Source organism: Podarcis pityusensis (assembly GCF_964106645.2).
Source record: "Podarcis pityusensis genome assembly, chromosome: Z".
In the NCBI taxonomy this organism is placed as follows: domain Eukaryota; kingdom Metazoa; phylum Chordata; class Lepidosauria; order Squamata; family Lacertidae; genus Podarcis; species Podarcis pityusensis.
In genome coordinates this window covers 39,065,374-39,091,874 of record NC_138044.1, presented here as the reverse complement: position 1 = coordinate 39,091,874, position 26,501 = coordinate 39,065,374, and the positions used below count along the sequence as shown (strand labels likewise).

General features: G+C 47.8%; 1 protein-coding gene across 1 annotated transcript in view; it reads left to right on the top strand.

Annotated features, from left to right (window-relative positions):
* The window catches only part of LOC308468757 (glutamate receptor 3), a 209,521-nt gene that overhangs the window by 130,734 nt on the left and 52,286 nt on the right, over nt 1-26,501 (top strand). The window contains exon 12 of the mRNA XM_080991187.1: nt 21,472-21,670. Coding sequence (XP_080847313.1) covers nt 21,472-21,670 — 199 coding nt within the window. The remainder of the gene's footprint in view (nt 1-21,471; nt 21,671-26,501) is intronic.

Sequence of the window (26,501 nt, the reverse complement as noted above, 5' to 3'; positions counted from 1 at the left end):
ATCACTGCCAGAACTTATATACACCATGTTGAGACTGTAAAATGCATCGGGTTTTTACATCTTTCAGCAATACTTGGAGGGTTACCGTGTTTTTGCTGCATCTCTCATTTTACGGTCATCTGCTTGGTGCATATAACACTTTGATTTCTGCTTTGCAAAACAAGAGCCAATGTCTTTGCAAAGCCACACATGCAACAGCATTTTAAAAATAAAAATAGAAACCCTCTATGCTGCTCACCATTATTCACACTAGCTTTTTAAGTTTTCGTCATGCCTTCATCTTCTTGTCTTTTTTTCCTCTCATCCATTACTTACGTTGTTATCTGATATTCATTCCTTCATACACATCCTCCAGAACTGTTATGTCTTGCCTTGTGTACATGTTGTTCTGAAAAACAAATTTGCTCGGATCTCCCAGTCTTTTAAACATAGGTCAGAGCCTTGACTGACGTTACATTGGGACCCGTCAGGGAAAATAGATAAATGAGGATTGAATGTAAGTTGGCGTGGAACAGCAAAACAAAACAAAAAATTCAAATAGCCAGCTTACATTAAAAAATGTATCATTTCCAATCTCTATAAGTACAAGGGTTAAATCTTTTGAAATAATTCAAAGAGGAGGCTTGGATTGCCTTTGTGAGGCCTGCTCCTCACCACTCATTATGGCTACAGCCCCAATCCATATTGTCTTTGTAACAAAGGCTGCCATGTTTCAGATCCTCTTTTTCATTTAAAAAAATAATAAATCTTATTTGTATTAGCTCTTGGTATGGCATATCTCAGCAATCCTATGGAAAGAGGCAATGCTTTTTAATTTTAAAGACACTTAAAAAAAACCTTTTAGTAACAGTTTTACAAAACTGGAGATCTACCTTCGGGCATTCTCCACATTAGTGTGTCCTGTGCCAAGAAAAGGACAGTGGTACCTCGGGTTATGAACTTAATTCATTTCAGAGGTCCGTTCTTAACTCAAAACCATTCTTAACCTGAGGCGCACTTTCGCTAATGGGGCCTCCCGCCGCCGCCGTGCGACTTCCATTCTCATCCTGGAGCAAAGTTCTCAAACTGAGGTACTACTTCCGGGTTAGCAGGGTTTGTAACCCGAAGCTTTTGTAACCTGAGTTACCACTGTACTCAGTTAACTGAAGTTCTGCTCCCTCCTAGCAGAAGGCAGCCCCTCCACCATGATTTCTGAACTTAAGGGGGCAATCTCCTAAAAAAAAGCTTAACAAATTCGGCTGCTCCCCCTAACAAAAATCCTATTACTGGCTACTCCCATGATCCGAAAGATTTTCTGCTTGTCCGATGCTTTCTAGACACAGGTCTGAACAGTTTTCGGTTGCTCCCCCTACCCCCACTTTCCCTAGGAAAACCCATTCTTTACTGCTGAATGGAGCAAACGTAAGTACCTGGAAAACCCAACAGATGTCTGCTTCTCTTCAGCAGCAAAGAGCGGGATTCCCCTAAGGGAAGCAGTGGGACAGCAGAAGGGCTTACCCACACCTAGCTTTTGCCCAGCTCTTTCTAGGCACTGGCCCAAGCTTAAAAGGTCCATATCCAAGCATATATATATATATATATATATATATATATATATATATAGCCCGCAAACATCAATTCAGGTTTTCTGTTTGCTCCAATTGAGCTTAAAAAAGCAGGTTTTCACAGGGAAAGCTCCTGAGCAAAAATTAAAAAGGGGGGACTCATAAACAGAGCCTTAAAGCCTGGAATGAGCAGGGGAAAGGCAAGTATGGATGAGCCCTAAGTCTGAATGAGCCCTTATTCATTGAGACTGAACTGTGCAAACACGAAAGCTTTTTAACAGAAGCGTGTTGCAATGTATTGATGAAATCTGAGAAGGGAGCATGGACATAGCCAGGATTTTGGAGGTGGGGGTGGGCAGGCCTTTTGTTGGGGGGGCAGAACCTCAGTTAGCTATGTATTTTTATTGATTGGGAGGGCAGCTGCCCCTCCCTGCCGCCACCCCCCCTTGGCTATACCCATGGAAGGGAAATTTATGTTGTTTCTCTGATGAAATTGCCCCCCCCCCCCCGCTCTATTGAAAGCTACTTTCTATCAGGTCAGGCTATGTAGACCACAGTTGTCCACTCTCAGTGGTAGCCAGAGGAGGATGCTCAGTTAGGGCAACTGGGGCACTGCCCCACCAATTTTAGTCTTCTTTCAGCAATCTCCACCTGTCTGCCTTCTTATTTGCAACTATTCCAGAGAAATAGCACTGCCCATCAACTTCTCCACCATAAGTCTTGCCCTTCTGGATTTAACAAATAGGAGTATGGAAGCAAAAGGAGAATTACGGTAGTTGGTTCTGCCTGCCATTGGTTATGACTCTGCCTATCATTAGCTCTGGCTCCACCTACTGCTGGTCTCTCTACCTTCCACCCTCCTGGTCCCATTGAGTACCAGCCACCAGTAGCTCTCCAGAATCCCATCAACTGGTGTCTGAACCTTCCAGCTGAAGATGCCTGGGATTCATGTAGAGCAGGGGTCAGCAAACTTTTTCAGCAGGCAGCCAGTTCACTGTCCTCAGACCTTGGGGGGGGGGGGCGGACTATATTTTGGGGGTAAAAATAAATGAATTTGTATGCCCCACAAATAACCCAGAGATGTCCTTAAATAAAAGGACACATTCTACTCATGTAAAAACACACTGATTCCCGGACTGTCCATGGGCCAGATTTAGAAGGCGATTGGGCCAGATCCAGCCCCTGAGCCTTAGTTTGCCTACCCATGATGTAGAGACCTGCATGCAGATGGTGGAGCAGAGTTGCCATGAGTCCTACTTTGCATGAGTCCTACTGTTTGAAGTGCTTCTCCTTTCCTAGCCTAGAAAGTATGGCTCCGAGTGGCTTTCCACTTGTGCTGGGCTTTCTAGACATGGGTCTGAGTGGTTTTGCCTTTGCCCTGCTGCTTCCCCCTGGAAAACCCACTCTTTAGCACCAAATTGGAACAAATGGCAATATGCAGAAACCCCAGTTGCTATTTGTTCTGATTCAACACTAAACCATGGGTTTCTCCAGGGGAACAAGATGGGGATGAACCCTAGATTGGGTTTAAAGGTAAAGAGCCATTAGAAGGGAGATCTAGGACCTTGTAGTTACACATCAACAGTTAGCACCTAGGTAGCAGGTTCAGCATGCAAACAAGTCAGCTGTTCACCGTCTTCCCCAGTATGGGAAGTTACATGACATTTCATATGCAATGCTGCATCCTATTTTCTCCCCTTTTTTGGCCATACCTATGTGGCTACCCTAGCACATGTGCTGTCAGTCAGTGCTTTTTTCCTGGGGGTATTCAAGGGTACGCAGTAGCAGCACCTCTTTTTAAAAAAAGAAAAGAAAAGCACTAGTTCAAAGTGTGGCTCTTACTGTAACGACTTCATGGTGAGTACCAGCACCATTTTTCCAGGAGAAAAGCACCGCTGTCAGCGTGTAATGATCTCTCCTTTTCATTGCTATTAGTTGCAGAGGGGGAGTCAGGTGCCCTCTTGTACCTATTTCCCCATCTTCAAGGACTAACGATAGCTTCAGGGATGGGTTTTTTAGGAAACCAATATAATATTTGCAAGAACGAAAGATCAGGACTGTGGATCTAGATGACAAAGAGTACTGATGAAATTAAATGGGACTGGACCAGAATTCACACAAAGTCGTGACTGCATGTTTGTTATAGTCACATTAAGATCCAAACCTTATGATCTGTCCAGCTGTTCATGTGCAATGCATCTATAAGGATTTATTGATGGCCAAACAAAATTCTGTCACAATACCCTTCTGTATATGAGTAGCTTATAGCCTCCTTCATGTGCCCGTGTGCTTTGTAGTTTAATCCTGAAACCTGTAATGAGACCCTGCCTCTCTGCTTGCTGTTAAGATAGTGTGTAGTGATAGCATTTAAATTGCTGTTGACCATGTGTTCACCCATTAAAGGACCGGGAAAATAAGCATGAGGCATCACATGGAAAGCTGCAGGCTTTATGTTTATTTCCAGTAGACCTGTTTTTCAGCTGTAAATAGAATCCCATAGGATTTCTGTTAGGCTCTTTAGATGACTCTTAACATGTTCAGCAATCTCTGTTTTGCATAATGAATGGGACATTTTCTCTCCTTATCAGCGTCCCAATTTTGGATGCTTCAAGAAGGCCTATGAAAGATCAAAGACGCTGTAATATACATATCGGTCTATGAGTAGCTAATGTTATTAAAGTTTCCAACCCACTCTTGGCTGCTCCCCATGCCTGGAGATTAGTGGGGACCCCAATTCAAGAAAGCCCAACATTTTGTCAGTAATTAGCAATGTGTTGTGGCCAAACCACACAACGAAACATCAGAAGATTTACCCACAATTCAATACAAGTAATTAATATTTTATTTGTGCAAAAGAACATTTCTGCCTCTGCCTTTCAGCTCACAGGGGTCCCCAAGGCAATTCATAATAATAAAATATAAATAAATGTACAATATGACAATTAAAATTGTAGACACATTTTTTAAAATAACAAATGCCAGAGAGCATTAAAGGAGAAGTGAATGAAACAGAATATGTAGTGGGATTTAAAACACATAGTAAACCAACTTGTAGAAGGGGGGGGGGAGAGACTTGTCTGCCTGTCCAAAAGCAATAAGAAAGGGGACAGCCCAGGCCTGTGTAAGGAAGCAATTCCACAGTCTGGGTGCTGCAACTGAGAAGGCCCTGTCCTATATCAGAAAACAAACCAGAGTGCTTTCTTAGCATTACATGTAAACCAATGCTAATGGTTTGTTTCTCTCTATACATACCACAGGAGTGCTCCATATTATATTCTTCTTGTGGTTTGAAGAAGAGAAACAATGAGCATCGGTTAGCACATAATGGCTTGTTTCAGTATGGCATAGCAAAGGGAGGCAGGTTGGCATGATTTGAGTGGCATGCATGCACCAGCATGCTTGCTCATTCCTGGTAAGCCATAGTTTTTAAACATTGGTTCACCATTATGTGCAAACCAGACCAATGATTCTTATTGCTAAAGAGACAATCCACTTTTGAAGCAGAACAGAGGCATGTTTCTTCAGCAGTGGGAACTGCTCAGGGGTGGAGGACAATGAGCCAAACCTCTACTGCACATACTTCCCACCCACCACGCACAATTGCATACCCTTCCTGTGGATCCCAGCCACTGCTCTGTAAATGTGAAGAAGCTGAACAAGGTTTTCATTTGTTCAGAAGATACTGAGCCTATAGTCCATTTTTTAATATCACTAGTTAAAGGAGTTTAAGTCCTCCGGTGTGAGTTTTGTTGGAGTACATTTATGGAATGAAAGCATGCAGAGCTGTTAGACAGACGAGAATTCTGGGAGAGACTTCACTGTTGGACTTCCTGACCTAGACTCTTTCAAGCTGCCTTTGTGTGAAACAGCCAGAACACCTAATGCCTAGTTAGACCTATAATAGGTGAGTATTTGGTGTGGAAATTCCTGAGGGTATGCCCTTAATTTTAGATTTTTAGCTGGAATGAGCTACTCACTGCATTGGATTCTTCATGAGAATTAGCATTTGTCCAGGAAATTGAGTTCTGTTAGATGATAATGATTTACATTCATTCATTCATTCACTCATTGATTCATTTTATATTCCACCCTTCCTCCCAAAGGAGCATAGGACAGCAAACATATCAATAATAATAAAAATGTAAAATAGTATAAAACATTCTAAAAACAGATAGGATAATGCCACATTTATGTGGGATGCTTCACACAGTACGTTTTTTAGGTGCACATCTAGGATTTTCTCACTGGGCACCTAAAAAGTAGAACATCAGTGTGATGAATGCATGCATCCTTCTCAAGGAACACAATTCTCTGCAATTGATTATTCAAAGCCCCTGATTTCGGAGGACCCCTGGACTAAACTCGCTGCATGGAGTCCCTTCTCTCAATGAGTCTACCTCCTTGTTGCAGCAGCTCTAGGGGAATCTTGTCCAGCAGCCTCCTGCCTGGATGTGGGTTTTTGCCAGATGTCTGACTATTGATGCCAGTCCGGGTTGTACACCCAAGGCTTTCTTCTGTTCACTATATGAAATGGCCTTAAGACCCATTCAGGTGTTCCTCTCGCCTATGCAATGATGTGGGAAGTAGGAACGTACATGGATACAACATCCCACAAAGGGTCTTGCCTGGCCATGAGGGAGCTAAACCAGATTATGTCCATCTGTTTCAATAATAATAATAATAATAATATTTCAAAGCATTGTATGAGTCTGCTTGCTTCAAACTATCCAGTTTCAATTTGTTTTGCCAGGACATAAGCATGGACTCAAGCATCCCCATGTAACACCTGTGTTTCCCAAGTGATTATGTTCTAATTATGGCATATTTCCTGGGTTAGTGTCAATTAATTCACATAGGTGTGTGTCCCATACTCAAGGTGACATGGCAATGAAGCAGTTGTAAGAGAAAGGCAAGTTGGGAGATCTTGTCATAGATCTCCCATCTCATATCTGCCCTGACGTTGTAACTATATGCCCTTTCCTGCTAGCAACACATCGCATTGTCCAAGGAATGAGGTCCTCCTACTTACAGAGATGGTCCTTATCAGGAGATCCTGGTTGTGGCAGGTCCAGGGGACTCTTGTCAATCAGCCTCCTGCTTGGGTGTGGGCTCTTGACAAATGCCTGGCCCTGTCAACTGCCGATGCTTGTACACCAAGGTTTGCTTCTGTTTTCTATGTCTGTTACCCCCCTTTCCAGAGTTCATGTAGGTGATGGATGCACATTATGCTCAGTGAAAGAAAATATTTTTAAGGCCCCACCAGGATCCAAGGCACTCCATAGTGCTGTCCCTGCAGTAAGTGCCATGGATCTATGGAACTACTTTAAAGTAAAAGGTAAAAGGACCCCTGACCATTAGGTCCAGTTGTGACCAACTCTGGGGTTGCGGTGCTCATCTCGCTTTATTGGCCGAGGGAGCGTACAGCTTCCGGGTCATGTGGCCAGCATGACTAAGCCACTTCTGGTGAACCAGAGCAGCGCACGGAAATGCTGTTTACCCTTCCGCTGGAGCGGTAGCTATTTATCTACTTGCACTTTGACGTGCTTTCAAACTGCTAGGTTGGCAGGAGCAGGGACCGAGCAATGGGAGCTCACCCTGTTGCAGGGATTCGAACCGCCAACCTTCTGATCAGCAAGTCCTAGGCTCTGTGGTTTAACCCACAGCACCACTCAAAGACTTAGTAAGGTTTTCTAATTTATATTTAGACACATACACACTTACCTTCTGCTTTTGAAAGTTCCATTGCCCCCCAAATAATAATAACAATAATAATCCAGTTTGTCCTGTGGCATAAGGGGTTGCTCCTGGAGGACCAAACTAGATGCTTTGGTTAAAGATGCAGCAAAAGATGCAACTATGTATCTTTGGCTGTGTTCATACCACATGTTTAAAGTTTATTTAAAGGCACACGGGGGTCGCACCCATACTACACATTTAAAGAAGTGTTGTACCCCTTTAGGCAATCCTGGCTTCCCTCAAAGTGGCATGAGAATTCATCCTTCACAGTTCCTAGAATCCTTAACAAACTACAGTCCCTAGGATTCAATGGGGGAAGTCTCATGTGTATTGAATTTGCTTTGATTGCATAGCATGGGTTTCTGGAGAGATGCCTTCTGCACAGCACAGTTCTGCGCCTCTTGCATTTAAAGCACAGGGCTTCCCCCTATGAGAATCCTTGGAACTTTAGTTTACCCCTACAATTCTCAGCCCCCTTAGAAACTACAGTTCCCAGGATCCATTGGGGGAACTGTGAATTTGACAGTAATTCATTACAGGTGTGTGGGGTGGAGGATCCCTACTGGGAAGCCAGCACTTGGGAAGGGAAGACTGTTCTCTCCACTTGTCTCTTCAGATAGGATCCATTCATCATGCAGTGAGTTCTGTTTCTATGTATTGTTTTGCTTCTAGTTTTTTATGGTTTTAAATTTATTTATTTATACTCAGTTATTGGAATGGGAGTGCTGCAACTCTCAGGTCCTGTTTGCAGGCCTCCAAGGGTCCAGAATCCTCCTAAGGGAAGACTGCAAACAGAACCTGAGAGCAGCAGCAAATGGTGGGTGCAAATGCTTTAGAACATGGGAAGAGCCTGCTGGATTGGGCCAATGGCCCATCTAGTCCAGCATCCGTCTTTCACAGTGGCCAACCAGATGCCAATAGAAGCTCTGTAAGCAGGACCTGGGCAAAACATTCCTCACCCCTTGCAGTTCCCAACAACTGGCTTTCAGAAGCATAGTGATTCCAACAAGAGGAGGTAGAACATAGCCAACTCAGCAGCTAGAAACTGATAGTCTGACCCTGAAGGAATTTTCCTAATCCTTTTAGAAAGTTGGTAGATACTTTAAAATGCTTAAAGAACATAAACAAGCAAACAGGAATCTCAGTGGGATGGAAAATCTCCATGGCTACCGATATGAGAAAACCAAAGACAGCCAGCATTTTCCCCTCGCACCTAAAAATCTCTTTACACAGCACTTTAGATCCCAGCCTGCATCTCTACATCTTTGTCCTTTCCAAAAAAAAAAAAAACAACAACAGCTACAGGAATACTTTGTGGTCATCAAGAATCATGCCAGTTGACTTCAACAGAAGTAAGTGGGATTAAAAGTGCTCCAGATTAGAGTGCCTAATGACAATTTGTCTAAAACAGAGAGATGCATAATTTGTAGTCAATAGTATAGTTAAACATTCCCATTAAAGACTGATTAAATGTTCTGTAAATATAATGTAACTGTTGCATAAAAATGCATCTGTTTTGTCCTTGTTGTTAACATGCTATTATTTTAACAACATGCATCCACTCAAATTTTCCTCTCAAGGTATGCTATTTACTTTGATTTCATGATAACAGCTAAAGTTCATTTGTTGAGGAAGGCGCTCTTAACTGCAATTGATTTTGTGCTTATTTTCATGTATCTGACCACTCTCTGTACTTTGCATAAATACTATTGAGAGGACAAGTGCAATTTAGAGGGAGAGGGGAAACCACTGACTTTTATAATCCTAAAGTTTCTTTTTGGGACCAGGGATTTGGGGTTCAGAAGAATATTGGTACTCCTTGCAGATGGTATCATTATAGCGTGATAGCTCAGTTGGTTAGAGCATGGTGCTGCCAAGGTTGCAGATTCGATCTGCTGCATATTCCGGCATTGCAGGGAGTTGGACTAGATGATTCTCGGGGTCCACTCCAACTCAATGTGTCTATGTTCTGTGTCATTAATTTGAAATCTGTTGTGCATGCAGTTCATTTTGTGCTAAACTCACACACAAATTAAAGTTGCAGAGATAATGGGTTTCATCTAATTTCTACTTAGAGTAGACCCATTAAAACTAAGGAACCCAAATTAGTCATGCCTATTAGCTTCAATTGGTCTACTCTGAGTCAGACTAGCATTGAATACAGCCCAATATACTTGAGAGGCCATGAGTATCCTACTGGGGAAAGCTCTAAGCTTTATAGTCTTCTCAAAGACCAAGAGAATACAACCCCAATATAATTTGGACAAGTCATTATTGTAGGTTACACACTGGGTTTGGTATTCTATTCTGGCCTAGATTCCAGTGTTCTGAAAGCGAAGGAGGGAGATGTGCTTCTTTTATCATGGTCAGGCCGTTACTCACTGTAGGTTTTCTGATTACAGGTTTTCCATCCATCTACCAGGGTAGAAGTCCAGTTAAGTTGATTCACCCTTGGAGACTTATGGGCCCAATTGGTTTCCAGAGTGCTCTCTTCTGTCCCTGTTACCAATAGCTCTTGGGTGGGTGGTTGCTGTGGGGAAGGGGCAGCTAAAAGGGGTATCCACTCTTGTGGTTTAATCAAATTTAAGTAAGTCTCTCCCTGGTTTACTGGGCTGGGGTCTGCACCAAACGATGATAACTAGAACCCTGAGGGAGGGAAAGTCTCACAACATGAAGCATTTAAGAAAGCAAAGCTCACATGCTGAATTAATGAGTGACTATGAAGTGGGGCCACGCACATCACCCATATGTTGATGCAAACATCAGTAAAGGGGGAATCATTGGTTGAACAGGGTTCCATATTGTGTGGAATCCTTCATGAGTCCAGCTGTACACAATGAAGGATATTCCTTCTCAGCCACCTATGTCAAAGCACACACATTTGGCATGACTTCAGGGGACACGGGTGGCACTGTGGGTTAAACCACAGAGCCTACGACTTGCCCATCAGAAGGTCGGCGGTTCTAATCCCTGTGACGGGGTGAGCTCCCGTTGCTTGGTCCCTGCTCCTGCCAACCTACCAGTTCAAAAGCACATCAAAGTGCAAGTAGATAAATAGGTACCGCTCTGGCGGGAAGGTAAACAGCGTTTCCATGCGCTTCTCTGGTTTGCCAGAAGCTGCTTAGCCATGCTGGCCACATGACCCGGAAGCTGTACGCAGGCTCCCTCGGCCAATAAAGCGAGATGAGTGTCACAACCCCAGAGTCGGTCACGACTGGAACTAATGGTCAGGGGTCCCTTTACCTTTACCTTACAGGGATGGGTCTAGCCAGCACAGTTCCAACCCCTGGATACGTGTTGATTTGGATGCATGAGTATTACTTCCTGAATTGTGTGTTAACCATACACTAGTGGCTGATGCAAAGAAGGTGGTTGTTGTTTTTTCCTTCAGCACCCGGTGAACTAATGCAAAATCATATCTCTAGATTTCTGGTGATGAAAAAGTTTTCTTACAATGACTTGGCTTATTATAAATTCCTTCTGCATTTTTATAAATTTGCTAGGGAGAATGAAGTGACTAAAAATTTGCAGTCCTCTTCTGGGACAGTGCTGGCTAAAATGGAAATCTGCCAGAGACTCAATTGCTAAAGCGGAATGCATGCTTTGGAACATTGGGTTTTAGACATGCAAATTCCAATTAACATAAAATACACCAGAACATCTCCTCATGTCTCTCTGTGTTAGACTTAGATACTCAAAGTCCCAGTAGGATCTGATCAAGAAAGCTTGCTGATACATATTTTTTCCAAAAAAAAATTTACATATTTCCATTCACTGAATATTTTACATTTATGTTTGCTTAATCTGGCAATATAGAAGAGTTATTTCATTTCTAAAATTGCACAAGTGCTCCTGTTAAGCAGAATAAAATGACCAAAAGAAATAGTAATTGGGGGCAGTCGATACTGAGTCACATTTTGAAAAGTTTTCTTCAAAAAAGAACTACCGTATTTTTCGTTCTATAGGACGCACCGGTCCATAGGACGCACCTCGTTTTTTGGGGGGGGAAATGAATAAAAAAAATTATTCCCCCCCCCCGCGGCTGCCGCCCCAAGCCTCGCGTGCTTCGGGCTGCAGGCTACCGCCCCAAGCCTCGCGCGCTCGGTGGGACCTCCCACCGGGCGCGCGAGGCTTGCAGACACTCGCCCGAAGCACGGGGAGCCCTCCGGAGGGCTCCCCGTGCTTCGGGCGACAGACTGCCGCCCCAAGCCTTGCGCGCTCGGCGGGACCTCCTGCCGGGCGCGCAAGGCTTGCAGACACTCGCCCGAAGCACGGGGAGCCCTCCGGAGGGCTCCCCGTGCTTCGGGCGACAAGCTGCAGCCCCAAGCCTTGCGCGCTCGGCGGGACCTCCTGCCGGGCGCGCAAGGCTTGCAGACACTCGCCCGAAGCAAAGGGAGCCCTCCGGAGGGCTCCCCGTGCTTCGGGCGACAAGCTGCAGCCCCAAGCCTTGCGCGCTGGGCGGGACCTCCTGCCGGGCGCGCAAGGCTTCCAGACACTCGTCCGAAGCACGGGGAGCCCTCCGGAGGGCTCCCCGTGCTTCGGGCGACAAGCTGCAGCCCCAAGCCTTGCGCGCTGGGCGGGACCTCCTGCCGGGCGCGCAAGGCTTGCAGACACTCGTCCGAAGCACGGGGAGCCCTCCGGAGGGCTCCCCGTGCTTCGGGCGACAAGCTGCAGCCCCAAGCCTTGCGCGCTGGGCGGGACCTCCCGCCGGGCGTGCAAGGCTTGCAGACACTCGCCCGAAGCAAGGGGAGCCCTCCGGAGGGCTCCCCGTGCTTCGGGCGACAAGCTGCAGCCCCAAGCCTTGCGCGCTGGGCGGGACCTCCCGCCGGGCGCGCAAGGCTTGCAGACACTCGCCCGAAGCACGGGGAGCCCTCCGGAGGGCTCCCCGTGCTTCGGGCGACAAGCTGCAGCCCCAAGCCTTGCGCGCTCGGCGGGACCTCCTGCCGGGCGCGCAAGGCTTGCAGACACTCGCCCGAAGCAAGGGGAGCCCTCCGGAGGGCTCCCCGTGCTTCGGGCGACAAGCTGCCGCCCGAAGCCTTGCGCGCTGGGCGGGACCTCCTGCCGGGCGCGCAAGGCTTGCAGACACTCGCCCGAAGCACGGGGAGCCCTCCGGAGGGCTCCCCGTGCTTCGGGCGACAGGCTGCTGCCCCAAGCCTCGCGCGCTCGGCGGGACCTCCTGCCGGGCGCGCAAGGCTTGCGGACACTCGCCGGGGCTGCAGGCTGCTGCCTGCAAGCCTTGTGAGCCCGCGGGAACTCCCACCGGGCTTGCAAGGCTTGCGGATAGCTTCCTGAAGCCTGGAGAGCGAGAGGGGTTGGTGCGCACCGATGCCTCTCGCTCTCCAGGCTTCAGCGAAAGCCTGCATTCGCTCCATAGGACGCACACACATTTCCCCTTCATTTTTGGAGGGGAAAAAGTGCGTCCTATGGAGCGAAAAATACGGTAACCCACCCACCCACCCCAAGAAATGGAAATAGGAAACTGCCTTACACCAGATCAGACCATTGGCCCATTTATCATAGTATTGTCTACACTGACTGGGGTTTGCGTTTCAAGTTCCCACCTCCCACCAGAAGAAAGACACAAGACACTGTAAGTTAAGGTTAATGGGCGAAAATTGGCCACAACTTTATTGATTGCAGGAAATAAGCGGTATTGTCCTAGGCATTGGTCCTCTCAACTATCCGGCTTCAGGCTGTATACCTGAGAGGCCGGGAAGGGTTAACGCCAGCAAGGGGAGCCCTGCTGATGCACATCTACTAGGCACTCCCCTGGGGTCACCGCTCAGGGGCGTGCCTTGGGCCCTGGCCTCCCTAGGCTTCGGACGGGGCCACCCTTCGCAACCAGGGGAGGTGATGGCGCTTCTCCCCCCATCCATCTACATAACTGTATCCCGACCAATGCCTCACCACCAAACCGTGGAAGTTGTGACAATTTGCTACGAGAAAGGCGAAAAAACCAAATGGCCGGTGCCAATTTGCCAAGTGGAAAAATTCCTACCAGGCCCCTTAACGGCGACCAACCGAAGTCCATAGCAAGGTCAAAGGGAAACCTTAAAGGGAGGGTGGGTGGGAAATTCCCCAGCTGATCGGCGGCGGCAAAGAGGGAGCTCCTCTGCCGCGCTTGCCTTAAGAGCGGCAAGCCACACCCCCTGAGCCAGCTGATAGGCTGGCCAGGGGATGACGCGGCAGAGGATTCCCCCTGTATGCGTGGGGCTGAGAGCCAGCCTCCGCGCGGGAGTCGGGGGTGGGAAGCCCGCAACCCCACCTCCTCCCTATGGTCGGAAGTGGCTTTCCCAGAAATGCTGGAGGTTGAACCTGAGACCTTCTGCATGCAAAGCAGATGCTCTGCCACGGATGCTCAGTGTTCCCTCCTCCCCACCAGTGATGTAGTAGTGGTCAATTTTGAGGTAGGAGTTCATCACAACAGCCCCTATATCCCACCCCTCTTCCCATCAATGCAAGTCCAGAATTATAACATAGCACCCAACAAGATCCAATAATACCCATATAAGTAAGATCAACATGGCTACAATCTTCTGCACAGTTTCTTGGGAGAAGGTTCAGTGGGCTTACTTCTTACAGCATTGGTTCAACCCATAAAACACACTGAGCTTTAACTAAATATATTCAGCCAGCTGAAACACAACCTTTAGCTTTTATTTAGAATTGCATTTAATCTTGCCAATTTAAACTGCTGGACTGAGGGAGGAACCCCATCAAAGAAAAGAAGTGCCTAGCCTCTGTTTAGTTCTTTTCATCATTCTCTGGCATCCTCTTTGCTAATCTGTTCTCACAGACAAACTCGAAAGCCTCATTTACTTGTCAGAGCAAGGAGTGTCAGTGATTCTGGTGGTTTGATGAATGTCATTGCCATTTCTGTGACTAATGTCCAGGTTCTGTGCTTCCCTGCATCCACCCCATACTGCACCACTGTTCCCTCCCCAGTTTTTCCCCCATTTTGACAGATATTATTATTATTATTATTATTATTATTATTATTATTATTATCTGCCCATCTTACTGGGTGGCCCCTGGCACTCTGAGTGGCCCCCAACAAAATATTTAAAACACAATAAAACATCAACCTTTAAAAACCTCCCTGAACAGGGCTGCCTCCAGGTGTCTTCTAAAAGTCAGATAGTTGTTTATCTGTTTGACATCTGATGAGAGGGCATTCTACAGGGCAGGTGCCACTACCAAGAAGGCCCTCTGCCTGGTTCCCTGTAGCTTCATGTCTCACAGTGAGGGAAGCAGCAGAAGGCCTTTGGAGCAATACCTCAGTGTCTGGGCTGAGTGATGGGTGGAGACACCCTTTCAGGTATACTGGGCCAAGGCTGTTTAGGGCTTTAAAGGTCTGCACCAACACTTTGAATTGTGCTTGGAAATGTACTGGGATATGGCTACTATATCCTTTTTGATCCTCCCCTCCCAAAAAATTTATTTAAAGCATGACCATCAACTTTTTCAGATACCATACATAAACAATTGATGCTGCCGCATACTGTGTCAAACATTGATGCATTTAGCCTATTATTGTTTTCTCCAGTCGGCAGGGCTTGGCAGACGCCATGTCTTACAGTCAGTGTGGGTGATATTAAGCTAGACTGAGCCATTGTCCGACTTGGCAAAAGGCAGCCTCCTATGTTTCCACCAACATACATACAATGCATGGAGGGAAGGAGGCCGCCCATTTCCCACTGGGCCTGCCCCCTCATAGTCTTTATAAAACCTACACATGCACAAGTGGAACAAGCAATCCATACACTAAAAATATGCAAGTAACAGATCATGCAGGCAGAGCCTACACACATGCAGTTTTTTTATATATACGGTATACGTAGGCATTGTCCAGACAGCCTGATCAACCTAGCTAGCAAGTAAAGCCCCAGAATTAGAAAAAGCGTTGATGTCAGAGGTGGCAAAAGTAGGGAGGCTGAGGGAAGTCAAGGAAGAAAGAACTCTGTGGGTAGGAAGGGAGCTGAGAGTTAAAGAGGAGGAGGAGGATATGAGTCCTCCTTTCCGTTGACATTCTCAGGGAAGGACTGTTGGCAGCAAGTTCATTTTGACTCTGATGTATGTGAATGCAGTGGCGTAACATGGGTTGTCAGCACCCGGGGCAAGGCAAGTAATTTGCGCCCCCTAACCCCTGGATTTTAGTAAGGGCAGAGAGCTGCGAGTGCGAGCGCGCCCCCCCCCAATGTTGCGCCCGGTGCGGCCGGCCCCCCCTGCACCCCCCACGCTATGCCACTGTGTGAATGTTGTGTGTATTGGGGATATTGTGGGGGTGGGGGGGGAGAGAGAGAGAGAATGGCCATTTACATTCAACAAGTGTAAGGCAAATAGTTGAGGTGTGCACCCTGAGTGTTTCATATGTGACTTTCAACAAATGTGCAGTCTGCATACCTGTGTGTATGCAATAGCTGAGTTGTGCAAATCTAGTACACTTGTTCACACAAACGTGTGTACAGATGTAGAGGCAACTTGTACATGTGCTCAGTGTAGCGTATGAATAACGAGAGAGAGAGAGAGAGGTGGAGTGGAAGAGGTATTTACACACACACACACACACACATGCACAAACAAACACAAGCCATACTTTCTTTAGAGTTCAATGCATGCTAACAACACACACATGTTCTATAGTTACAATGAATGTGAAATATACTCAGAGTCGCAAAGTGATTTCATGCTCTTTATTCAGCTCATAGTGGTGAGGAGGAATGAATGAAAGTCCCCTCACAGTATCTGCTTTATATACATTATTTACACAATGGGCTGCACATGATTGGCTAATTCTGGAATTCTACTGTAAGCCAATCAGGTTGTGGATTCACTTCTATCTGGAGCAGGATTGGGTGGTTCCTGCCAACCAATCATACTGCTGCATTGTTCTAGGACCAATCAGACTGCTGCATTCTGAATCCTATTGTTCTAGGACCAATCAGACTGCTGCCTTTTGGATCCTATTGTTCTAGGACCAATCAGACTGCTACAGTTTGGATCCTATTCAACTCAGTACATAACACCCCTCCCCTCTAAGTTCCAGTCCTGCCCGGGAGGTCGCATTCATAGTCCTCAAGGTATGCCGGCGGCCTACGTGTGCGTTGTGGCCTGGGGTGTTCCCTGGTCCGGGCTCCGGGTTCTGGCTCGTGTTCCAAGGATGCTGGCTGTGATGCGGCTGTTTGGTCTGGTGCAACCGGCTCGCTCAGTCGTGGTTCTGGTTCCGGTGTCCTTTCGGCCTCACGGGTCCTCTCTGTATTTACTGATTCTGCCTCTCCTGCTGGCCCCTCCTGCTCTATGGGCCTCACTGCCCCGCTGTTCCCTTGGGACTCCTCTGACCTGTCCTCCTCCTGGTTTTCTCCCGGGAATCGTCGCCGTATCTGGTCGCAGTGGCGGCGCCAGCATTGCCCCCCATCCGTTAGCACCTCGTACGACACGGGGCCAGTGACCCTGGTGATTGTGGCGGGTACCCATGCTGGGCCTGCCCCAAAATTCTTTGCGTACACTGGGTCCTGGGCCTCGAAGGTCCGGGGGTTCCTGCCTTCCCCCACCACTACCTCATCCTGAGCTCTATCGGGGTGAAGGCGGTCCAATCTGATTGCAAGGCGCCGACCCATTAGTAGTTCAGCGGGGCTCCGGCCAGTCGTTGAGCTGGGGGTGCTGTGCTGTGCTAGAAGGAATGTGGCAAGGCGGTACTCCCAGTCCCCTTGCGTCATGCGGCGAAGGGTGTCCTTGGTGGTCCGCACCATGCGTTCTGCTTGGCCATTGGTGGCAGGGTGGAACGGCGCCGAACGGATGTGGCGGATGGCGTTCTGCGCTGTGAAGGTTTGGAATTCTCCTGACGTAAATGCAGTCCCGTTGTCTGAGACGAGAGTGTCAGGGAGCCCGTGGGTTGCAAACAGCCTGCGTAGTACCCGGATGGCTGCGGACGTGGAAGTGGACGGTACCAGTGCGACTTCCAGCCATTTGGTGTAGGAGTCCACCACTATGAAGAATGTTTTCCCCTGAAAGGGGCCAGCGAAATCCACATGCAGGCGTGACCATGGTGCTCGGGCGGACTCCCAGGACTGGAACTGGGGCCCTTGGGGGATCTGGGCGGGATTCTTGGCAGGCCTGGCAGTGTTTGACCCAGGCCTCTATCTCTCCATCGATCCCCGGCCACCACACATAACTCCTGGCAAGGGCCTTCATTCTTACTACCCCTGGATGTGTCTCGTGTAGGGCTGTGAGGACCCTTTTGCAGAGGGGCTGGGGAACAACGACTCTGCTTCCCCATAACAGGCACCCCTTGTGGGCCGACAGTTCATGTTTGCGGGTTGTGTAGCCGGCGAATTCTGGCCCGGGGCTGCTGCTGGGCCATCCCCTCCACACCCAGTCCAGGACCCGGGAGATGACCCTATCTTTCTTGGAATGGTGTGCAACTTCTTGTGCCTGAATGGGGCGGTCGGGAAGCAGCTCCAGGCTCATAACCTCTTGTGCAGGTGCTGGGTCAGGGCCTGTTTCCGGTAGTGGTAGCCTGCTGAGGGCGTCCGCATGGCCCATCGCCTTCCCAGGTCGGTGAATCAGTGCATACTGGTAGCTGGCAAGGAAAATTGACCACCTGAGGACGCGAGGAGACAGCACTTGGGGGGTCTGCTTTTCGGGGGCAAACAAGCCAAGCAACGGCTTGTGGTCAGTCACCACGGTGAAGGGCCGCCCGTACAAGAAATCATGGAATTTTTTTACTCCCTTTACGATTGCCAGACCCTCCTTGTCGATTTGCGAGTAGTTCCGCTCGGTTGTGTTGAGTGTCTGGGAAAAGTACGCCACCGGTACCTCTCTTCCATCCGGGAGTTGGTGCCCCAGGACAGCTCCAATGCCATAGGGTGAGGCGTCGCATGCTAGCACCACCGGCAGCCTCTCGTCGAAGTGTGCCAAGACCGAGTTTGAGACAAGCAAGTCCTTGACTGCCTGGAATGCGGCCTCCTGGCGCTGGCCCCACACCCAAGGGGCCCGCTTGTCCAGGAGTCTGTGTAGGGGCTCCGCTACCGCCGCCTTGTGGGGAAGGAAGGAATGGTAAAAGTTCAATAGTCCCAAGAAGGCCTGAAGTTCAGTCTTGCTCTTGGGCGCTGGGGCATCACAAATGGCCCGTACCTTGTCCCCAGTCGGGTGGACCCCTTCTGCGTCCACCATAAATCCCAGAAAGTCCACCTGAGGCACTCCTAGTAGACATTTTTCCCGCTTCACCTTGAGACCCGCCGTCTGGAAACGGTGCAGAACGGTGCGGAGGCGGTCCTCAAACTCCTCTGGTGTGGGGCCGGCAATCAACACATCATCGAAGAAGGGGGTGACGCCAGGAATCCCTTTAAGGAGAGAGTCCATTATATTCTGGAATATGCCTGGTGCCACGCTGACACCGAATTGCAGCCGCTTTACCCTGAACGCTCCTCTGTGCGTCACAATCGTCTGTGCCTCTGCTGTGGCCTCATCTACTGGCAGCTGTTGATATGCTTGGGCCAAGTCCAGCTTGCCAAAAATTTTCGACCCAGCCAGGGTGGCAAGGACATGGCTGACCACTGGCACTGGGTATGCGTGGGCCGTGAGGGCCTTGTTTATGGTACATTTGTAGTCTGCGCAGATGCGGACCGAACCATTAGGCTTCACGGGTGTGACGATTGGGGTTTCCCAGGGAGCATTAGGCACCGGCTCCAGCACTCCTTGCTCTACGAGTCGGTCCAATTCCTCGTCTATACGGGGTTTCAAGGCGAACGGGACCCGGCGGGCCTTGAGCCTGACCGGTCGTACTGCGGGGTCAAGCTGTAGCGCAATGGGGGGGCCCGTATACTGTCCCAATTTCCCATCGAAAACCCCTGGAAATTCCTTGCATATGGCGTCCACGTCCACTTGTAAGCTAGTGTGGTTCACCCCGGTGACAGCTAGCCCCAGTGGTCCAAACCATGCCAATCCCAGTAAGCTAATGTAGGGGCCCTTGACCACAAGCAAGTCCAGTTGCCGCGTCCGCCCTCGGTATTGCACCCTGAAGGTCCCCACCCCCATTGTGGGGACCTTACGTTTCTGGAAGTCCCGGAGGGTGAATGGGGCCGGCCTGAGTTTGGGACCCCCAGTGGGACACAGTTTCCTTAAGGTCCTTGCCGAGATTATGGATAGAGTTGAACCCGTGTCAAGCTCCATGCGGCATGGGGCCCCCTCTATCTGTACCTCTACATAAATTTTCTCTACGTTGGGGTGGGGCAACTGGTATACCTGGAAGTCCGTGAGCTCCGTCGAGTTGCCTTGGTGCGTTGGGCCCCGGGACCTGGGGCTCTTGGATTGGTCATCTGATGCCTGGTGTCGGGTGGGCCGAGCCCGACACACCCGGGCGATGTGTCCCGATTTTCTGCACTGCCTGCACTCTGCGTTGCGGAAACGGCAGGTCCTCCTCTCGTGACTCTCCCCGCAGCTTGCGCAGTTCCCTCCTTCTCGTCGAGGCAGCTGTGGTCTGTGCGCTGCTTGAGTGCGCTGCTGTACTCGGTGCACCTCCTCCCTGTCGGATCCTGAGTCGTCGGTGAGGTCTTCATGGTGGACCCTCGGTTGGGATGGCAGGCTCGGCCGTGCCTCTTGGGTCGACCTCTCGGCAGCTTCTGTTGCCAGGGCCTCCTCCAGAGCGACCTGGAACGTTAGGTCCTTCTTAGCGTAGAGGCGTCGTTGCAGCTTCTCATCCTTCAGGCCACCGACGAGGCGGTCACGAAGCATGTTCTCCAGCTCTGAGAAGTTGCAGAACCGGGCGGCTTGGCGGAGAGAGGTCACAAACCCAGTTATGGTTTCCCCAGGGGCTTGCCGCTTTGCGTAGAAGGCATTTCGACGAGCCACCACTGAGGGCTGCGGCGAAAAGTGCCCCTTCAGCTGTTCCATTATTGTTTTGTATGGAACAGTAGCGACGTCTTCAGGCGCAAGGAGAGCCCGGGCGATTTCAAACGTCTCCTCTCCGCAGACGCTGAAGAATATCGCCCTCTTCTTGGCGTCTTCTTCGTCGATGACCCCTTTGGCTTCTAGGAGGAAGGTGAAACGGGAGGCGTACGCTTCCCAGTCTCCAGATGCTGGGTTGAATGGCGAGAAGCTGCTGTTGGCTGCCATTCTGAGTTCCTTGTGCCCCGGAGCTGAAGCCTGGATACACGGTGCGAGGCAGCGGTGCGGCAGTTGGCGGTGCTGCGGTGCTGTGTGTGGCAGTCAGCTCAGCGGGATCCCACCTTCGTCGCCAGTGAAATATACTCAGAGTCGCAAAGTGATTTCATGCTCTTTATTCAGCTCATAGTGGTGAGGAGGAATGAATGAAAGTCCCCTCACAGTATCTGCTTTATATACATTATTTACACAATGGGCTGCACATGATTGGCTAATTCTGGAATTCTACTGTAAGCCAATCAGGTTGTGGATTCACTTCTATCTGGAGCAGGATTGGGTGGTTCCTGCCAACCAATCATACTGCTGCATTGTTCTAGGACCAATCAGACTGCTGCATTCTGAATCCTATTGTTCTAGGACCAATCAGACTGCTGCCTTTTGGATCCTATTGTTCTAGGACCAATCAGACTGCTACAGTTTGGATCCTATTCAACTCAGTACATAACACAATGGAAACAAGAGCAAACAGAGGGTGGATGGGGTGGTCCACCATAGCATGGGGGGCATATTTTGGAATCAGTTCTCACCTCTCTAACCCTAACCAACTCTCTCATGATTGGGTGCCTAGATTGGCCTATAGACTTGCTGGAGTAGAGCACTTCAGTCAAGGGCCCGGTGAGTTGCATTAGCAGACACAGCACATGAGTTGTTAATTTGGCTAGAGATACAATGTGGAAAGATGCTCAGGTGTTCCACCCTTGCACTGATTAAAGACAGCCAGAGCTCTGCTCAGAAGAGGATAGTAGCCATGGTGAGATCTATTTCTCTCTTGCCTCTACCCACTCTGTGAATGGATTGTCAGCCCAGTAGGTGCAGCATAATAGGTGTTTTGGCACTGGTGGTTTTCATGCCATGATTATTGATGATGTTGGGGCCTCTTTTAATGCCAATATGGGTGTCTAGCTCTCTCTCTCCCTCTCTTTCTCTCTCCCTCTCTTTCTCTCTCTCTCTCTCACACACATCTTCTCTTCTCAAAGAAGATCAATGACTTGTTTTTATAACTGATATAACCTCATCTCCTCTTTCTTAGATCTCTCTCAGGGCGAATTGTTGGCGGAGTCTGGTGGTTCTTCACCCTCATCATTATCTCTTCCTACACTGCCAACCTTGCTGCCTTCCTTACGGTGGAAAGGATGGTGTCTCCCATAGAAAGTGCTGAAGACTTGGCTAAGCAGACCGAAATAGCCTATGGAACTCTGGATTCAGGTTCAACCAAAGAATTTTTTAGAGTAAGTTTCCTGGTTTTTGTTACAAAGGCTGAACTATTTCATTATTATTATTATTATTATTATTATTATTATTAGTATTAGTATTAGTATTATTAGTATTTTTTTAAAAAAAGAAGGAGCACAATCACCCTTTATTCACTCAGCATGTTTATGTATGTGGAGAAGGATTGCAGCTACTGGAGCTGCTCCATCTTCAGCCTAACACATAAATGTAATCTATGCGCACAAAACCTAGATGCATGTAGGCATTGTGTGTGCAATTAAAAGCTCTGCAAAAGTTTCATGGAGAGAAGCTATGGATGTAAGGGAGAAGGTCCTAGCTCAATAGCAGAGCAGCTCAGTCAGTAAGTATGAGATTCCTAATCTCAGGGTCTTGGGTTTGAAACCTACATTGGGCAAAAATGTTCCTGAACTTCAGGGAGTTGGGCTAAATGGCTCTCCAACTCTATGATTCCATGAGTCTATGATTCTACATACCTTCCTTGAAGAAGGTCCCAGGCTCAAATTTGGCATCCCCAGTAAAGACAAAAAGACTCCTAACTGAAACTCTGGAAAGCAGCTGCCAGTCAGAACAGACAACATAGGTAGAAATGGTGCTCACCTCAAGACAATGCTGGGCTCAAATCAGTGCCATCTCTCATGGCCAGTAATCAAGGATGAGCGGAGTTGTAGATGGACCATACCACTTGGTACAAGGCAGCTTCCTATGTTCCTGTAGATGTGTAAGCCCTGTTCAGGATGGAGGGAAGATCCAGCAGGTACATTTCTCCTCCCCTTTTGATGTGATTACTTATATGCTGATAAATCTCAAAAGAATCTTTGTATATGTAAGTACGCTTAACATTCCAGTAGCAGGCCTGGTATGGTACACTGTAATTTTGTTTTAGAGGGAGCCTTTTGATAATCAAGTGACCTCATTAACATGCCATGGCAAACCATAGTTAATGGATTGCCTTTCTGGCTTGTTTCACTCCTTCCTGATCATGTGGAGAGGAAACAAACCATGTTCCCTGGCATAGCATTAGGTCTGAACTAGAGACCATGGTTTATTTTGCTCTCAACAATATGCATGGTTTGTTCTTGGCTTTCTGACTATGGTTTGTTGGAGCAAAGCATAACAAGAGCACTGATTTAAACATAGCACAAAGCCAGAGATTGTAGTTCATTAGTTGGCAGTACAAGCAGAAAGGATTGAACCAGCCCTCTTAGGCCCCATCTGCACTATACATTTAAGGCAGTATCAAACTACCTTTGGCTTTCCACAAAGAATCCCAGGAACTGTAATTTGTAAAAAGTGCTCAGAATTGTTGGGAGGCTATTCTCCTCAGAGAGCTACCCCGCATTAACTGCAGCTTATCATGCTTTCCAAACATAACAATCTGTGGAAAGCCACAATTATGGCTTGTTTGAAACAAGACACTTGAGAGACATGGCAGCTGGATTGTTTTGGCAAACCATAGTTCAGATTAACCACAATTTAGGGCTTGGACACAACATTAAACTGTGGTTAATCAAAGCTAAAAGGAAATGCTTGCAGCCAATGCACAGTTGCACGAGAAGAGAAGATGGGTATATGAGCTCATATCTCATTAATATTGCATTATACCAGGGATAGGCAAAATGGTGTTCTTCATATGTTGTTAGACTCCAACTCCCATCAGCCCCAGCCAGTATAACTAATGCTTAGGTATGATGAGTGTTGAAGTCCAACAACATCTGGAGGATACCCCTGCATTAAACCATAGTTTACTATGATGCCCATTTATTGTGAACATTACAATAAACTATGGTTTAATGCAGGGGTGTCATCCATGTGTTATTGGACTACAGCTGCAGTGAGGGACTAGCAGAAAACCTCCCCCCACCATCTCTCCAGTTCTTCCTGCATCCTAGATCTAGGAGTCTGTGCAACAAAGTCTCACTGCAAACACTCAAGGATACATTCTTAATGCTTTTGGCAACTGTCTATTTTCATCTGCTATCTCCATCTCCAGAGAGTTGGATGCTATGGCCCTTCTGCTGTCTTCAAACTGTGATTCAAGGGATAGGTGTGTGTGTGTGTGTGTGTGTGTGTGTGTGTGTGTGTTTAAAAAAGATCAATTGCTGGCAGAGAGGAAAAGATGGGGGTGCATGCACCCCCTCTTCTGTTATCTAAAAAGAAATCCTTTCTTTCAAGTAATGAAAGGCAAGTGTTGTTACAAGGTGTAAAAAAAGGAAATCATTAAATATCTGAATGCTGCAATGTACAATTAAAAGAATTGGGTGCTTTATTGCTATGTCTCTTGGAGGAAGATGCATCTGGAATTCTAAATAATATGTAAAGGGAAATCTAGTGCAATCAAGAGAGGGGTTTGGTGGAAGAGATGAAATTGACTGTGGCAGCATAACTTGGAACTTCTCTGACAGCTAAAATAAGGACATGTACCTTATAACTTGGGGTCATAGTCAGGCTAAGACCTTGGGTGTCTGGATTCCAAAGGGAACGTTTTCAGATAAAGAGTCCACTGAGGGTTGAAGAGTTGGGTTGGGTCTGGGCCCAGAGCTTAAGCAGGAGCTAAATCAAGGGTGGGCATGCTGTGGAACTGCAACATCCATTGCCCCTAGCCATTGGCCATGCTGGGTGAGGTTGAAGGGTGCTGAAGGCCAACAACCTCTCAAGAGCCATTGGTTCTTAATCCCTGAGCATGAGCTGAGGAAACAGGCTGATGCTGAAATGTATTGGACAGGAGGTCTTGCTCTGTTGACTAGGTATGGGAGAATGTGACACTCTATTTCTTGATTACTCGTTCATTGATTACTGCTCCTTTACCCTTGAGACCTTATCAGGGAAAAAGACAGGATGATGATGATGATGATGATGATGATGATGATGATGATAAGGTGCGCCTGGCACTACCTGGGGATTTGTCTGAAATATTGTGATCCCTCGTAAAGGTAAAGGGACCCCTGACCATTAGGTCAAGTTGCGGATGACTCTGGGGTTGCGGTGCTCATCTCGCTTTATTGGCCGAGGAAGCCGGTGTACAGCTTCCGGGTCATGACTAAGCTGCTTCTAGCAAACCAGAGCAGCGCACAGAAATGCTGTTTACCTTCCCGCTGGAGCGGTACCTATTTATCTACTTGCACTTTGATGTGCTTTCGAACTGCTAGGTTGGCAGGAGCAGGGACCGAGCAATGGGAGCTCACCCTGTTGCGGGGATTCGAACCGCCAACTTTCTGATCAGCAAGTCCTAGGCTCTGTGATTTAACCCACAGCATCACACAAAGACTTAGTAAGGTTGTCTAATTTATATTTAGACACACACCATCTCCTTTTGAAAGTTCCAAATCCCCCCAAATAATAATAACAATAATAATCCACTTTGTCCTGTGGCATAAGGGGTTGCTCCTGGAGGACCAAACTAGATGCTTTGGTTAAAGATGCAGCAAAAGATGCAACTATGTATCTTTGGCTGTGTTCATACCACATGTTTAAAGTTTATTTAAAGACACACAGGGGTCGCACCCATACTACACATTTAAAGAAGTGTTGTACCCCTTTAAGCAATCCTGGCTTCCCTCAAAGAGGCATGACAATTCATCCTTCACAGTTCCTAGAATCCTTAACAAACTACAGTCCCTAGGATTCAATGGGGGAAGTCTCATGTGTATTGAATTTGCTTTGATTGCATAGCATGGGCTGCTGGAGAGATGCCTTCTGCACAGCACAGTTCTGCGCCTCTTGCATTTAAAGCACAGGGCTTCCCCCTAGGAGAATCCTTGGAACTTTAGTTTACCCCTACAATTCCCAGCCCCCTTAAAAACTACAGTTCCCAGGATCCATTGGGGGAACTGTGAATTTGATAGTAATTCATTACAGGTGTGTGGGGTGGAGGATCCCTACTGGGAAGCCAGCACTTGGGAAGGGAAGACTGTTCTCTCCACTTGTCTCTTCAGATAGGATCCATTCATCATGCAGTGAGTTTTGTTTCTATGTATTGTTTTGCTTCTAGTTTTTATGGTTTTAAATTTATTTATTTATACTCAGTTATTGGAATGGGACTGCTGCAACTCTCAGGTCCTGTTTGCAGGCCTCCAAGGGTCCAGAATCCTGTCTGCAAACAGGACCCGAGAACAGCAGCTGTCCCATTCCAGCAAATGGTGGGTGCAAATGCTTTAGAACATGAGAAGAATTGTAGAACATGAGAAGAACCTGCTGGATAGGGCCAATGGCCCATCTAGTCCAGCATCTGTCTTTCACAGTGGCCAACCAGATGCCAATAGAAGCTCTGTAAGCAGGACCTGGGCTCTGTGGTTTAGACCACAGCGCCACCCGCATCCCTGTGATCCCTGGTATGATTCAGTAAAGGTCCATAGTGTCCAGCATCCTGTAGATGCCTCCTGGAAGCCTATGACCAGAACATGAAGGCAATTGTGCCTCACATAGTCTTGCTTTCCAGCAATTGATACTGAGTCAGATACTGCCTTTGAACCTGTAGGTTCTCTACAGTCACTATGGGTGATAGCTGTTAACAGACTGCTCATTTTAATCCCTGAATTTTTCTAATCCTTTTTTAAAGTCATTTGGGTGGGTGGCCATCACCACATCTTGTGGCATTGCACTCCACAGATTAATTACATATTCTATGGAGGTGTACTTCCTTGTGTTTCACTGGATCGCCCACATCCAGGTTCTAAAGTCCTGAAATGAGGGGCCTCTTTTGCCTTAACCCCTTGTTCTCAACCTGCATCTTGTTATATACCACCTTTGTTCCAAGCTAAAAAGCAATGAACACTTCAGCCTTTCCTCATATGACACATGCTCCAGTCCTTTGGTTGTTTGGATTGCGCC